Source organism: Cucumis melo, chromosome 4 (assembly GCF_025177605.1).
Source record: "Cucumis melo cultivar AY chromosome 4, USDA_Cmelo_AY_1.0, whole genome shotgun sequence".
NCBI classification, from domain to species: Eukaryota; Viridiplantae; Streptophyta; class Magnoliopsida; order Cucurbitales; family Cucurbitaceae; genus Cucumis; species Cucumis melo.
In genome coordinates, this window is record NC_066860.1 from 26107177 (window position 1) to 26122536 (window position 15360).

A 15360-nucleotide genomic window follows, 5' to 3' on the forward strand; every position below is an offset into this window, starting at 1 on the left:
TCATTTCAAATATGTTGCAGCGAGAAGATCTTCACCTCCAATGTGTTGCATCAAGAGGATTATCATCTCAAATATGTTGCAGCTGAGTGAACAATCATCATTATCTTCAATGTGTTACAGCCAAGAGGATAATCATCATTATCTTCAATGGGTTGTAGTCGAAAGGATCTACATATTCATCTTAATTTTCTCACATGGGTTGTAGCCGAGAGGATCTTCATCTTCATCTTAATTTTCTCACATGTGTTATAGCCGAGAGGATCATCATCATCTCTTCAATGTGGCACGGTCGAGGCTATCATCGTCTTTATCTTTCAATGTTGCTGGGTGCAGGCGATCTTCATCCTTAATGCGGCGCGACACAGGCGATCATCATCTTTAATGCAGCGCAGGCGATCATCATCTTTAATGTGGTGAAACCGAGATGATCATCATATTCAATACGGCACATACGAGACGATCATCGTCTTTAATGTGGTGTAGTCGTAAGTTGATAGGATCATCCTCTTCCATGTGTTGTAATCGATATGTTGGTGTAGTCTCGCTTTTCCATCTTCAATCAAGCTTGGTGCAATCCATCTTCAAGTTTGCTCAAGTGGTGCCCCATCTTCAAGTTTGCTCAAGTGGCGCTCCATCTTCAAGTTTGCTTAAGCGACGCTTCATCTTCAAGTTTGCTCAAGCGACGCTCCATCTTCAAGTTTGCTCAAGTGCTTGCTCATGTAACACCCTAGGTAGGGTCACTCATATTGAAAAACATTAGATAAGTTAGTAGAAAAAAAGTGAGTGAAAAAGAAAAACTAGGGAAAAAAAGAAAAGTTAGAAAATGAAAATTAATTAAAAAGAAAAAATAGTTAAAAGAAAAAGAAAATAATTTGACATATTAACTGAGTCAAAGTCAAAAGCAAAGTCACTTGTATTTTTTGTTTCAGCTTATCGCTTTTTAGACTCACCCACCCATACACGTGCACGAATCTCGAAAAGAGGCATTTGTTGAACAAGAAATTTTGACAATTAAATCGTGTCATGTCATCACATCAAAATTTTGATGATTATATTTTGATTGGATTTAGGTAGTCAAATTTTCTCATATCCAACCCAATTCAAGCTCCCGACGAAAAATTGGGTTAAAGAAATAATGAGTTCAAACCCGCCAAGAAAGTGGGTCTGAGTCCCGGCCTACTAGGCGAATGGGCCCAAGCCCAAGCCCAACAAACAAATGGGTCCAAGCCCAAGCTCAACAATCAAATGAGCCGAAGCCCAAGCCCAACAGTCAAATGGGCTCAAGGCGCACCTAAAACCCATGAAATTTCTCTATAAATAAAGACCTTTGCCATTCATTTTGAGATCTTTAGTTGAGGGAAGAATTGAAGCTCTCAAAAAAGCTCTCAAGAAGTGCAAGTTCTTATCAACATCGGGATCATCTTTTTTGAAAGATTAAAGACTTGATAGATCAAACTTTCCTTGAATCCAATCTTTCAAACTTTACTTGAATTCCAAAAGATTAAAGCTTGAATTAACTTGCAACTATAACTTTCTGAAAATCGAATATCAAAAAGTTCTAAGTTTAAATTATATTTGAGAGAAAGCATAAAGGAATAAATACTTGAGACTATATTTCACATCACCATATAAATCAATATACAAAATTCAATTCCATGAATTACATTTTTCCTAAAATCTCGTGTGAATAATAATCTCTTTAAAAAAATAAGAGAGAAACAAAAAAAATGAAAAAAAAATAATAAAAAAATATATTTAGAGGCAAAGTTTTAAATGAAGCGTAAAATGGCGTAGTCTAATTTCATTAAAATTAAGAAAATATCGACAAAATGTTGATATCCAATAAATACTTTTCAAATATATTTAAATTAATAATAATAAAAAAAGGTATCTACACTTTTTAAAATAAGTTAAAATTTGTTAGCATTATAAAATATCTTGCTGATATTTTTGTCATATTTGCTAGACCTTTTTTATCCTACAAATTATGAATATAAGGAAATAGGGATGAAAAAGAGTCCATATATATACATACTTTTTATTAATACATCTATAAGTATTCTAACCAATAGGTTATCATATCTAGTTGTGTACATCTCTTCTTGCTATTAATCTAAAAAAAATACTAAAATATTTTTTAAAAGAAAGAGAAAACTAACTTATATCATATGACAATTTATAATTGAACAATTTAATAAGATGTACATAAATAAATAAACGATTTCAAAATGAAGCTGAATATTTTTCAAACTAATATTCGATATAGAAGGGATGAGAATTTTTAGCCAAAGGCGTCGCTATAGGCGGAAGCTACTACCCACCAACTCATAACTAATCAGTCCCATTTGAAAATTGGTAATTTATTTATTATTCACAATCAGTATTCCATTTCTCAATATTAAATAAATAAAAATTATTGTCATTTGTCAATTAACCTTTCAAACTAATTTTCCTTTGTCTTAGTCATGGGAAAGTCGTGATCCAAATTTTGGTTTCAGTATAAAAAAGTATCATCCACTTTTTCTTTTTTCTTTTTAATCTTTTGCCTATGTCCCATCTAACTCAAATTATCAAATGTCATAAATTTAATCAAATATAAATGTAACTACTAATAACAACACCCAAAACTAACTGAGAGAAGAACAACCTAATTATTAATCTAAATAAAAATTTTATAAATTTCATGACTTTTACAAATATCTGTTCATATTTTGATTTGGGTCCACTTTGCAATTATATGGAGGGAGTTGTTAGTAATGGTTTTTCTTTTCTTTTCTTTTCTTTTTCTAATTAATATTTTTGTTTAGCTTTTAGAAGAAGGAAAAAGAAAAGAGTGATGGAAAAAGAAGATAAATTGAGTGAGGCATCTACCTATCCATCTTCAATGGCGGATATTTCGAGATCGCTCGGGTCCAGATGGGTCGTATTCTTCTCCAATCTCTTCTTACTCGTAACCCATTTCTTTCTTTCTCATCCCTTCTTCTCTGAGCTTACAATGTTCTCTTCTTTCATCCTAACCTCTTCTCTCTAACCTCTTCTCTTCCCCCCCCCCCCCCCCCCCCTTCTATCTCCCATTCCCCTTTCTATTTCTCGCTTCTGCCTTCTTTCCTCTTCTTCCCAACCCTCCCCATGACTGTGGCTGTCGCTATGGCTTCTTGGACCTCTGGCCTTCACTCCACTTCCACCTCTTGGACTCTCAAATCTTCTGAACCCCGTTTTGTTAATGGGGTTTTCACCAAAACCTCCATTGCTTTTCACACCAAATGCTTCTGCCTCCACCAAGCGGGAAGGTATTCCTTTCAATTCCTTGAATTCCTCTGCTTTTCTGCTTAATTTTACATATCTTTTTGTCAATTTCGATTCAAGCTGAAGATTTTTTGGTTGTTGCTTCATTGCATGTAACAATTATACGTTTCTGAATTTCTTGCTATTTTATTAGTTTAACTTCTGGAATTGAACCAATACTTCTCTGTTAATTAACAAGTGGATGTGAAATCTGCTGAAGTAGATAAATTATGGGTATATTTTGAATATTCCTCCTCTTCCAGCTCCGATATTAATAGGATTTACGAAGCCCACTACGTGAATTGTTGATTTTAATCAAATGGGGGAGAAAATTACAAAATAAGGATTAGAACGCAGTAACTTCTGCTTTCGTACTATGTTAGTTTGTTATTAATACCAAATGCTTTAGCTAATTGGTTGTTAGCCATTGCATTTTCAGCTGTCAAGGGTTTTGAGGAGTTGAAGATTATTATGATTTCTTTCGCTTTGAGAAATGCATCTTGATTTCTTCATTGATTTATGCTAGAGGGTTTCTTTTATTTAGTTTGTGTGGATGCATTTCATTTTTGTGAAGATATGTTATTAAGTTTGCTACTAATCCTTCTTCAGATGGTCTTCTTCCAACATGAAGAGCATTCCACGAGCATCATCAGCTACAGCTGTTGAGGTACTAAAGGTATCGATGCATATGATTTGAGATTGTTGCATGCTTTGTTCTTAATTTTTGTTGGACCTCTCTCTCTCTTGGGAGTGGTTGCACAACAGGATGGAAGTAATGGTGATACTGATACAATTCCAACGCCCATAGTTATAATAGACCAGGACTCTGATCAAGATGCAACTGTGGTGGAGATAACCTTTGGTGATAGGCTTGGAGCTCTTCTGGACACGGTAAGAAGCTAATTGTTCTTATTACCAAAGTCACCGTTAGCATTTCATTCAGTAGAGCTTCTTTCTATGTTATGATACTGAAGGATAAAGCTTTCTGAGCTCTCTTGTTTCGTTGTCATTTCCTATAATCCCCATTAAAAATGCATTGGTTATAGATGAATGCTCTGAAAAACCTGGGGCTGAATGTTGTCAAGGCGAATGTCTTTTTGGATTCTTCTGGAAAACACAACAGATTTTCCATCACAAAAGCGTAAGTGTCGGCTTATTACGTTTGCATGCTTCATGACTATCTTTTACACTACTGAATGGAATGTTGTCATAGTTGTGGGTTACTAGCATTTTGGATATGGTCTAAAATTTTTATTAGAATAATAAAAACTCTTGCATTTGATCATTGATCTTTACTATATACATGGATATGCTAGTTGGTTTGAAGGTGAAGTTGGAACAATCTGTTAAAAAAATGATAAACACTCCTTAAATCTCTGTGTGCAAAACAGAACAGACCATGTTCAAGTAAAAGGTAGTAAAAATTTACTTTTTAAAATTCTTTGTAGTATATCAATATGATAGGGGAATGGTGCATCGGCCTAGGCAACCCTTCAGTTATATGGACCTTCCAAACATGAAAACTGATACTTCGGATTAGAGTTGGACTTGAAGTTGTTCCACGGTGATTTTGATTTTTTGGTTGCTTTGCTAATATACAGAGATACTGGAAGAAAAGTAGATGATCCAGAGTTGCTCGAGGCCATTCGTTTGACAATTATAAATAATTTGATTCAGTATCATCCGGTATGCTCTTATCAATATTCATTTCTGTATCTCTATTTAGAGACCTGTTTCGGTATGTCCCTAAATTTAAAGTTGGTGGCTCAGGAATCAAGTGCTCAGTTAGCAATGGGAGCAGCCTTTGGAGTCATGCCACCGCAACAACAGGTCTTGATTTTTCTACATACCACATCCAATGTTTCATGATAGTCTGATAGGACAGTGTGTAATCTGCTGAACATTTTCCCTTTGTGTCAGAAATAAGAATATGCTTTCCTGTTTCCTTCTCGATACTTTTCATATCACTTGATCTAACTATTCGCTTTAACGTTTAATATTCATCATTTTGTAGCTTTTGTATTTCTATTGTTACTTAATTGTGGATCCTTTTGATAGGTCACTTGATTGAAATGATGTTTGCTCCTCTGCCTGATTTATCATGTGTTATCATTTCTCAGGTTGATGTGGACATTGCCACACACATCAACATACAAGATGATGGTCCTGATCGAAGGTAATGCTCGTCTTGTCCGTTTCTTCTGTTAGCAACGGGGGAAAATAATTGGCATAATGTGAATGATTTTCACAAATTCACTTACAAACTCATCAATCCTACATTTATAAAGTGAGTGCAAACTTTCAACCCTTTTTCCTTTTTGCCTTTACAGCTTACTGTATGTAGAGACAGCTGATCGACCAGGATTATTGGTGGATCTTGTGAAGAGTATTACCGACATAAATGTTGCAGTTGAATCTGGAGAATTTGACACCGAGGTGACTATTTTCATTGTTGAATTTTCAGACCTTAAGAGTTACTTAATTTCCATGGTAATTGCAACTTTCTTTTGTCCTGGCTACAGGGATTGTTGGCTAAGGCCAAGTTTCATGTCAGCTATAGGGGCAAAGCCCTCATCAAGCCTCTTCAGCAGGTTGGTATACATTTAGATTACTAGTTATGATGTACAATATTGTTGGTTACTGAAACCAATGGAGGATTTACATCGGATTTTACAGGTTATTTCAAATAGTTTACGATATTTCTTGAGGCGACCTACAACAGAGGAGGCGAGTTTTTGAGCCAAGAGAGGTAAACCAAAACCAGGATAATTAAACTACAAGAAATATTGTCCATTCGTGGTGTACCATTTACACCCTGTTGTTGTTGTACCATATCTTACCATAATGCTCATTCATACTAGATTTGAACCTCAACATTAACATTGTGAATTCACAAGAATATTACGTTTGAGTTTGTTGTTCAATACTCGACCATGTCACGGTGAATTTGACTTCCATCTTTTGATACTTTCTCCGATCACATTGCAAGATAAATCTTAAAGCGTCTAGTTTTGAACTTGGAAATAAGGAACAAAAGTGTATGCTAAATCTTATACATGTGTGTGTGTGAAGCTTCCAAAAGATTACTTGTAACTTGTAAGATAGATTACTGTCATTACCGGCAGCCTAAACATATGCTGCTGAATAAAATCTTGATTAAACAGTTGCAATTTTTTTCTCTCAAGTAAATTCTTTTTCGTTTCTTTCTTCGAGTTAAATAAAAACTTCAGCTATAAGTTTTTAGAAACACATTTATATATTTTATTATTATGTTAGATGATCATTATTATTATCGGTCAACAAATTTCAATATAAATTAATATTGTGAAACTATATTCATGATTGAGATTTATTAATTAAAAGTAATTTAATTGTAATAGATCCAATACTTTAAATATGTGAATCTAGCAAGATGATTTATACAATTACCTACGGATCTAAAAATACAAAAGAAGAAAAAAATGTAAAAATAGTATTAGTGGGTAATTAATATACACATATACGAGTCGAAACTCGAAATAAGTCACCTTCTTTATATATTATGTATATATAGAGCTTGGTCTTTAGATAGTTGCATACAAGTACAACAAATTCCAATGTAAAATACAACTTTCTTGTTTTCCAAATGAACAAGTAAACAACAAGAGGGAAAATTAAAAATTAAAATTTAAAAAAAAAATGAAGAAGAAGAAGAACTTACATCATCATTAGCAGCATTGAGTGTGTGTGTGTGTGTTGTGAAATTAAGAAGAGAGAGAGAGAGTTAATTAGAATTTGGAAATGCAGCTGCCAACTTTGCCCTCAACTCCTTCCTCAAGATCTTTCCCGAGGGCGATTTGGGAATTGCGTCTATGAAAAACACCCGGTTTATCTTTTTGTAGAAAACTACCTGCACGTATTTTTTAATTTTAAATTCCTAATTAATATTCCACACACACAAAAAAAAAATATATATATATATATATATATAATTAATCTTTTAGCATAAATATTGCATTCTCCAACTAACATCAATTTGTAATATCTTAATTTTGCAAGAATGACTAGAAATATCAATAAAATGTGATGTCAATATAATTTCAGAAAAAATTATAAGAAGCAGTTAATAATTTTAAAAAATAGAATTCAAATTTGTTAAGGAAAAAAAAAACAGATACCTGTTTTGAAATAAATTGTTTAATTTCATCTTCAGTGGCTTCAGAATTCTTCAATTTCACAACGAACGCGACCGGAACTTCTCCAGCTTGTTCATCTTTCATTCTGCAATATCAATCCACACAAAATTAACCCAACAATCATCACCCAGCCGGAATCCAAATTCAATTCATTATTCTTACGGAACAACGGCGGCATCAGAGATGACCGGATGAGTCAACAACAGAGCTTCCAGTTCCGCCGGAGCCACTTGAAATCCCTTGTACTTAATCAGTTCCTTCAACCGATCCACAATGAACAGCTCGTCATCTTCGTCGATGAATCCGATATCCCCGGTGTGCAACCACCCATCCTTGTCGATTGTGGCCGCCGTTGCCTCCGGATTGTTGAGATAGCCTTTCATGATTTGATCGCCTCTGATGCAGATCTCTCCCGGCGTGTTACGAGGCAAGGAACTGCCGGTTTCGGTGTCGACGATCTTCATCTCGGCGTTTCTGACGACGGTGCCGCAGGCGCCTGGTTTCATCGGAAACGGTTCCTTTGCAAATGCTAATCCCATTGTTAGTACTGGACCCGCCTCCGTCATTCCGTATCCCTACAATCATCCAACGGTTATTATTGTTATGCCACGTGGGCAAATATATTTATCTTAATATTAAATATAAAGTTTAACACTCGGAAGTTTAATGTTGTAATTTTATGGAAAACGTAAGTTATTGTAAAGTTTTCGGTTATGATAGACAAATATTTACAACTAAATTTCATCTTCTAGGATACTTATTAGATACTATAAACTTTTCGGTTTATTACACTTATGATTTTTAAAAATTGTTTAATAAATTTATTTCATTTGATAATAATTTCGTATTTTGATCTGTTTTTTAAAATAGTAAACCACTTTGTTTCAAAATATAAGTAAAAAGTGGATATTAAGGGTGGTGATGGTGTTTGTATACTTAATTATATAAAAGTTAAAACTACAAGGAAAACTAAAATTCTAAATTTTTGTTTAATAATTTTTCCAAATGTTAAGATATTCTAGAAATTATATAATATATTAGATATAAATTTGAATTTTATGTTTAAAAGAAACCTAACCTTTTTTATTATTGTTGTTATTGTTATTATTATTATATAGGAGCCTCGTGAATTGTTAAAGATGTTAGAAAAACAGAAGAGATTTAAAGGGAGTGATCCTAGAATCTTATAAATTACTTTTATCATTGATAAAATTATTGTCAAAATGTTTTTCATCATTTAATCAATAGTGTAAAAAAAAAAGAAAAAAGTGTTTAAAAATATAAAAAATTGGTGAAAGGTTTTAGGTGAAAAGTTTACCAACTTGGTTTTGCGTTTTGTTGTTGGTGGGCTGTTGTTTAGGTGGACGAAACCTTTCAAAAACAAATTGGGAAATGAAAATAAATAATTCTTAATAATGAGAAATGAATTAAATTAATTTTTTCTTTAATAACTAAAGAATTACACGCAGACTTTTGCTTTGACTTCTGTGTCATTTCGTCTCCACTCAAAGACTTTCTTCACATCAAGAATTTTGACTAATTATCCTTCACATCTACAAAATCTTAATTACATTTAATAACACCACTAACCTCCACCCATTAAACCTTTAGATTTTTTCATCTATTATCTTGTTGCAACTCATTCTAAAACCTAAACAATTTAAAATATATATATTTAAAAGAAAATTAGTAGATTGTACAAGGATGAAAATCGGGTTTTTTGAAAATACCAAACGAAAATTGTTCTTTATATATACATATTTGTTTCTTATTGTTCTTTAACCAAACCAGTGATTAAAAATTGAGAGTATAACAAATTCAATATATATTTTTCTTACATTTACTGTTAAGATACCACATTATAATAGTTAAAATTCTTAATTATTATAATTCACCGTGATTGAAAATTTTCATTATTTATAATATTTACTATTTTGTAAACCTATCTAATATTTTCTGTAGTTTTTTCTTTTGTTTTTTGAAACTTGATTTTTAAAAACAAAAAAACCAAAGGGTTGTTGTTAAAGTTCTTAAAATTATAAATTTGTATCATGATGATATACCTGTCCAAGCACAGCCTTAGGAAACTTGGCTCTTACGGTATCTTCAAGCTCCTTCCCAAGCGGTGCACCGCCGGATTTAATAACTCTGATCGACGAAAGGTCATACTTCTCTAGCTCCGGCGACTTTGCAATAGCCAGAACGATGGGCGGCACGATGGGCGCCACGGTAACTCCATATTTCTCCACCAATTGCAAAAGCAAACCGATCTCAAATTTGGGCATAATCAAAATGGTACTTCCAGCTCTTAATCCACACAGCAAAACTGAATTCAAAGAATAAATATGAAACAACGGCAAAACACACAGAATCACATCCTCATTTCCATAATACAGATTTGGATTTTCCCCATCCACTTGCTGAGCCACACTCGTAACCAAACTTTTATGTGTAAGCATCACTCCCTTTGGCAATCCCGTCGTTCCCGACGAATACGGCAGCGCAACCACGTCATCTGGGTCGATTTCCACCCTCGGAATCTCTCTTTCGTCGGCTTTAATTAGATCACCGAACCATAAACAACCATCGTGAGGAGAATCGACGGTCATGATTTTAACCTCTGGCAATTCCTCTGTTATTTCCTTCAACTTTTCGTAGTAGAACGATTGCGTTATGATTAGTTTTGCTTTTGATCCTTTTGCTTGCTTTGCGATTTCTGCTGCCGTGAAGAAAGGGTTTGCGGCCGTCATGATTGCGCCGAGGTGGGAGGCCCCGAGGAAAGCGAAGACGAACTCCGGTGAATTTGGGAGGAGGAGCATGATTACGTCGCGTTTTGTAATGCCGAGTTTGTTTAATCCGGAGGCGACCTTGCGTGCAGTGAGATCGACGTCGTTGAAGGTGAAGGATTCGCCGGTAACGCCGTTGATTAAGCAAGTTCGGTGGCCTATTTTGGCGGCGTTTTCTTGTAGGCAGTAGGAATGCAGAGGAAGATGATTTGGGATGTAGATGTCCGGTAGTTTTGACCGGAAAATAACGTCATTCTCAACTGTTTCAATTCCCATTTCAACGCCGAATTGAAGAAGAAGAACAGATAACTTTCTTTTTTCTTGAAGGTTTATTGTTCTTCTGAGTTCGAAGAATGGAAATTTGAGTCGGAGATATAGGGAGTTGGATTGGGGATGGGACAAAAATTGGGGGTTGGTGAAGGGGCTAAACGGTAATTTTGAAAATTTTATTTATTGTTTTGTATTTTTAATCATTAGTTTTCAAAGTAATGGGCTGAGGCTCTAAAGATGCATGAAGAAAATTGCTTTAGTACCCATTCATTTCATACGTGTTTCACTCTAAGGGATTTCATTAATCATCAATTAATGTGTAATAATGCTAAAGATATTACGCATTATTTTTATTTTTATTTTTATTTCAATCATAGCGCTTGCCTTCTTTTAAATACTTACTAAATGTCTATATATAAGTAATTAAAAAAAAAAAAAAAAAAAAAAAAAAAAAAAAAAAAACATTGATCAATTTAAGAATTCTAAACTAACACATTAAATTTGACCGTTATTACATTTACTATGATTTACTTTTTTTTCTCCAAAATATGTCCAAGCAGAGGATTTATAGTTTATGTTCGTATTGGTATATTGTTTTAAATACTAAAGTTTTTAAAAAACACATACAATAAATACAAATATTTCAAGCATGTTTCAGTAATTAGCCATGACATCTCCTTTTTTGTAGAGATAAATGCAATCCATCTTAGTTGAGAAAAAATGTTATTTAATATGTAATACATTGAAAATATTAGTGCAATGAAAATGCAATAAAGATTGTAAAAAATAAAATAAGAGAAAGTGTGTATGGGGATAGAGGTGGAATTGTATATTAAAAAAATAGGATGATAAGTAAGAGAGAAAGTGCATGAGAAGCAATATTTGAATGAGAGTATAAAATATGTGAAGATAATCCATTAGAAAAATAAATTGAAAAGTGAGATCTTGGTAAGAAAAAAGTAGATTTAAGATCAGATATTAATGAGATAAAAAATATACTTTAAAATATTATTTCAGTAACTGTAGTTTAAAATTTGTTCAACAATTGCTTTTTATATTTTGATTTACATATAAGAATTGTTATCGATACAAAATAAAAAAACTATTTACGAAATATAACAAAAATAATTTAAAAAGACTATGAAAGATTTAATGAATTTTATTATATTTTATAAATAATTTCAATATTTTATTCTTTTTTAAAAAATTCATGTCTAAAAGAATTGTTACAAAAATATTTTATATATTTTTTTGCTTTAATCTATATACTTCAAAGAAAGCTTTTTATTTTACTGTATTTTAAATTATTTTATTATTATTATTATTATTAGCATTTTCATTCTAATTTTTTTAGAAAAATATTTCCATATTATATCATTTTTTACGATTGAAATTATAATTATTATATAGAAAATATTCATAAAAATAAATATGAAAAAGATTAAATTTAAGATTTATTGAAATTACAGTTAATAAAACTAAGCATTTAAAATAAACAATATTTTATCAAATAATAATTATTATTATTATTATAATAGTAGGGTGTTGTATAAGGAAAATAAAATGTGTGATACAAATTCCAAGGTGAAATATTTTAGGCAAATGTGAAAGAATTTAGGAGGAAGAGTACTTCCTTTTTCTCATATCCTTCTCCCAGATGAAATTTGTTTTCTTTTTTCTTTTTGTAAACCAAAATTAAAAATTTTATGACCTTACAGATGAAGGGTTAATTCAACCTCTCCCATTAAATAAATAAATGAACTAAATGTTAACTGGCATGACCTAAAGTTAAAACTGCAATTATGGTCGATCAACTTTTTGTTTTATTTTGAAATTTAATTTAATTTAAATAATGTTCTGCAAGTCCAAAAACATTTTTAGTTTTTCATCTAACAAGGTTTGAAAATGTCTAACATTGTCTTTAAAAATTGTACTTTTACTTGAGACTGATTTAAGAATATCTAATTCTTGATTTTTTTTAACCACAAACTTATTTAATAGTTTATAAAATTTTGTAAAAACACCACATGAAAATTTTGAGTTTATCATGTGGTTGGATTTAAAATAGTGTAAAAAAAATCTAGAGTTCTATTGAAGAGACTGTAATTTATAATAATTGGTCAAAATACCTCTTTCAATCTCATTTTACTACACCTACTCCCGAAATGTCCAAACCTGTAAATTTAATGAATTCATAAAAAAAATTAGTTCAATAATAATCTATTTTTAAAAAATAAGACGCAATATAGATTAATATATTTTCAAAATTTATGTATAAAAAAAAAAAAAAAGAACACTAATATCTACATATTTTATTTTTGAAAGATCAACAATAATTTAAATTCAAACACTATAATAAAATAGTTAATTGATATTTTTAAATTCTTTTAATTGATATTTTTAAATCTTGATAATCCTTAAGTTGTCATTTTTAGGAGCTTGTAAGTTCCATCAATGTTTCTAATTTTGTAAAAATAACTCATAATTTATTGGTTTATGCAGAGTGTTTTTTTTTTTTTTTTTTTTTTTTTTTTTTTGGTTCAACTTTTGTTCTCGAAAGAGATTGATGTATAGTGGTTGAGTTGGTGTGTCCGAGTTAAAAAAAAATTGAAGTTGAAAAAAAGAAGAAAATGGAAAGGATGGAAATTTGGAGTTGAAGAGGGGAAAATGTTTGGTGAGAAGATGGGGTTGGTGAGAGTGGGAGTTTTAGGTGATGGTGGGTCCAAATGGTTAGCCTATTGGTTGCCCAACTTTTTATCAAAGTGCGTTTAGCGAAACCCTTTAAACCCTACCCTTTCCTTTCTTTTCTTTTTTTTTTTTTTTTCCAAATATTTGATTTTAATTTCCTATACCAAATTCTTAGGCTTTATTATTATTATTATTATTATTATTATTATTATTTTTTTATAAAATATTAGTCCTAAAGAAAATAGGGAAAGGAAAAGAAAAAAAGAAGAAGAAGAAGAAGAAAAAGAAGTGGGGGTTCTTCATCTTCTACTTTATGTGGGTAAAGCTAAGAAATTATGAAGATCCATCCATTCCCATTTTACCTACTACCAAAGGTGGTTGGTCGTTGCCACGTGGCCCTCAATTCAATTTTCCTCTATTAAAAAAAAAGAAAGAAGAAAAAAGAAAAAAAGAAAATACACCATTTATCTCTATCTCATGTCTCTCCTACTTTTGTGGGCGTTTTTGGGGATTATAGTGTAATAATATTATTGTTGATTTGGGGGTGTTGGAAATTGGAATGCGTGAATTTTATAGCAAAATAAAAATAGGTATTGTAAAGTGTGAATAGTGAAAAAGAGAATAGAGTAATTTTGATATTACAAATCCAATCTAATACTCAATCTAAATATAAATTTAGGATTAAGTTATATTATAACCTTCATTTGTTAGAGGGTCTCCAAATATCTCATTTATGTCTTATTGAGATGTTTGAAGCATTGCCCTGAGTTGAAATAAAAGTTTGTGAAATTTGTATAAAACAACTGCTCCACCAAACTTCTCTATTGAAGACTATTTATTATTGATGTTTGGACACTTATTAAGAAATTGAGCCTTTACCTATTTTTCTTTTCCTCATTCCAATGTTTTAAATACCTTCTTTCCGATCATTATTGATTAAAAGTATAAATGGGTTGGGTTAGATTAAGTTAAAAAGAAATTTTTTGTTAGTTAAATTGACAATCCAAATAAGATTTTCAACTCAATTCAAAATTCAAGTCAGATTGGATTTGGTTGTCAGATTATTTATTTATTTTCTTATTTTAAATATATTTTTTTTATTAATTTAAAATATTTAAATTTGTTTACAACTTGTATTAATAACTAAAATTTCATAGAACTCTAGCATTAAATATTAAAATTCAACCTATCGATTATAAACTTCAAATAAGCTTTACAATAATATGTATAATTTATAATACTTATAAGTTATAATATATATTTTAATAATATTACAAATTTTTGGTTGGGTTGGATCAATCCGAATTTTAAAAATATAACTCGAATCCAATCCAATGCTGCAGAAAAAAAGAAGAAGAAGAAAAAAATCAATTCAAGCCAATTCAAAATGAAAACTAATCTAACTTAACCTCTATAATTTAGATTGGGTAGTCCAAATCATTCGGATGACCAACTTTAGGAATGGTTATCTTTGAGCAAGATGCTTGTGAGGACCACCATCAATGTCGAATTATGTTCAGATTTTGTGGTTGATGTTGCAGTTTCAATTAAGAAAAACAATTATATGTGGACAGCCGCGAATCTAAAATTTAATCTTAGAACTCAATAGTAAATGCAATTTATGTTTGTACTAAACATAAGAAAATTTACTTCTTTCTTTAGTCCTCAACCTCAAGCTTTCACAAATACGTGTGATGGGTTTTTACCCAAACTTTTAATCATTTCATCCCTAACATGTACGAATTTTAAGAATGAGTTTTTAAAAGATGCAACAATTATTGTAAATCACAAGTTTATTAGAAATATTTATGAAGTATCCTAAAATTTTATATTCCATTAACGATATAGACATTAATAGGCTTCAACAAGTGTCTATTAATATAAGATTTTATCAATTATAGAAGTCAGTTAGTTAGTGATATATTTGAAATTTTACTATATTTTGTAAATATTTTAGTTCATCTGGTTATATTTTAAAATATCATTTTTTATATATTTCAAATAATTGTTGGCCTCTTAAGAAAGAAAAATAAAATTTGAAGTTTTTTTAGGGACACCGTCAAACATATCATAATGATTCAAAATATTTACAAAATATAGCAAAAATTTTACTATATTTTATAAATATTTTTTAGCAATTTTTTTTTATTTACAAT

At 31.1% G+C, this 15360-nt stretch overlaps 2 protein-coding genes across 5 annotated transcripts; one reads left to right on the forward strand and one right to left on the reverse strand.

Moving 5' to 3' along the window:
• The first annotated feature begins 2834 nt into the window (after positions 1–2834).
• LOC103501217 (ACT domain-containing protein ACR11) lies at positions 2835–6209 on the forward strand. 4 transcript variants are annotated; one of them, XM_008464734.2, is made up of 10 exons: positions 2835–3290; positions 3895–3952; positions 4051–4176; positions 4332–4426; positions 4887–4971; positions 5056–5115; positions 5406–5461; positions 5616–5721; positions 5808–5876; positions 5962–6209. In XM_008464734.2, the coding sequence occupies exons 1-10, from the start codon at positions 3130–3132 to the stop codon at positions 6022–6024; spliced, it is 879 nt and encodes a 292-aa protein (XP_008462956.2). In that variant the 5' UTR covers positions 2835–3129; the 3' UTR covers positions 6025–6209. The 4 variants fall into 4 exon arrangements, with proteins under 4 accessions (XP_008462956.2, XP_050939723.1, XP_050939722.1 ...); XM_051083766.1 differs by having other exon boundaries at positions 2891–3290; positions 3895–3961; positions 5808–5880; XM_051083765.1 differs by having other exon boundaries at positions 2895–3290; positions 3895–3961.
• Positions 6210–6785: 576 nt separating this feature from the next.
• LOC103501216 (4-coumarate--CoA ligase 1-like) lies at positions 6786–10588 on the reverse strand. Its single transcript, XM_051083764.1, has 4 exons — positions 9524–10588; positions 7623–8035; positions 7443–7545; positions 6786–7174 (listed from the first exon to the last, which is right to left on the reverse strand). Exons 1-4 carry the CDS (start codon positions 10520–10522, stop codon positions 7049–7051), a joined length of 1641 nt encoding a protein of 546 aa, XP_050939721.1. The 5' UTR covers positions 10523–10588; the 3' UTR covers positions 6786–7048.
• Positions 10589–15360: the final 4772 nt, after the last annotated feature.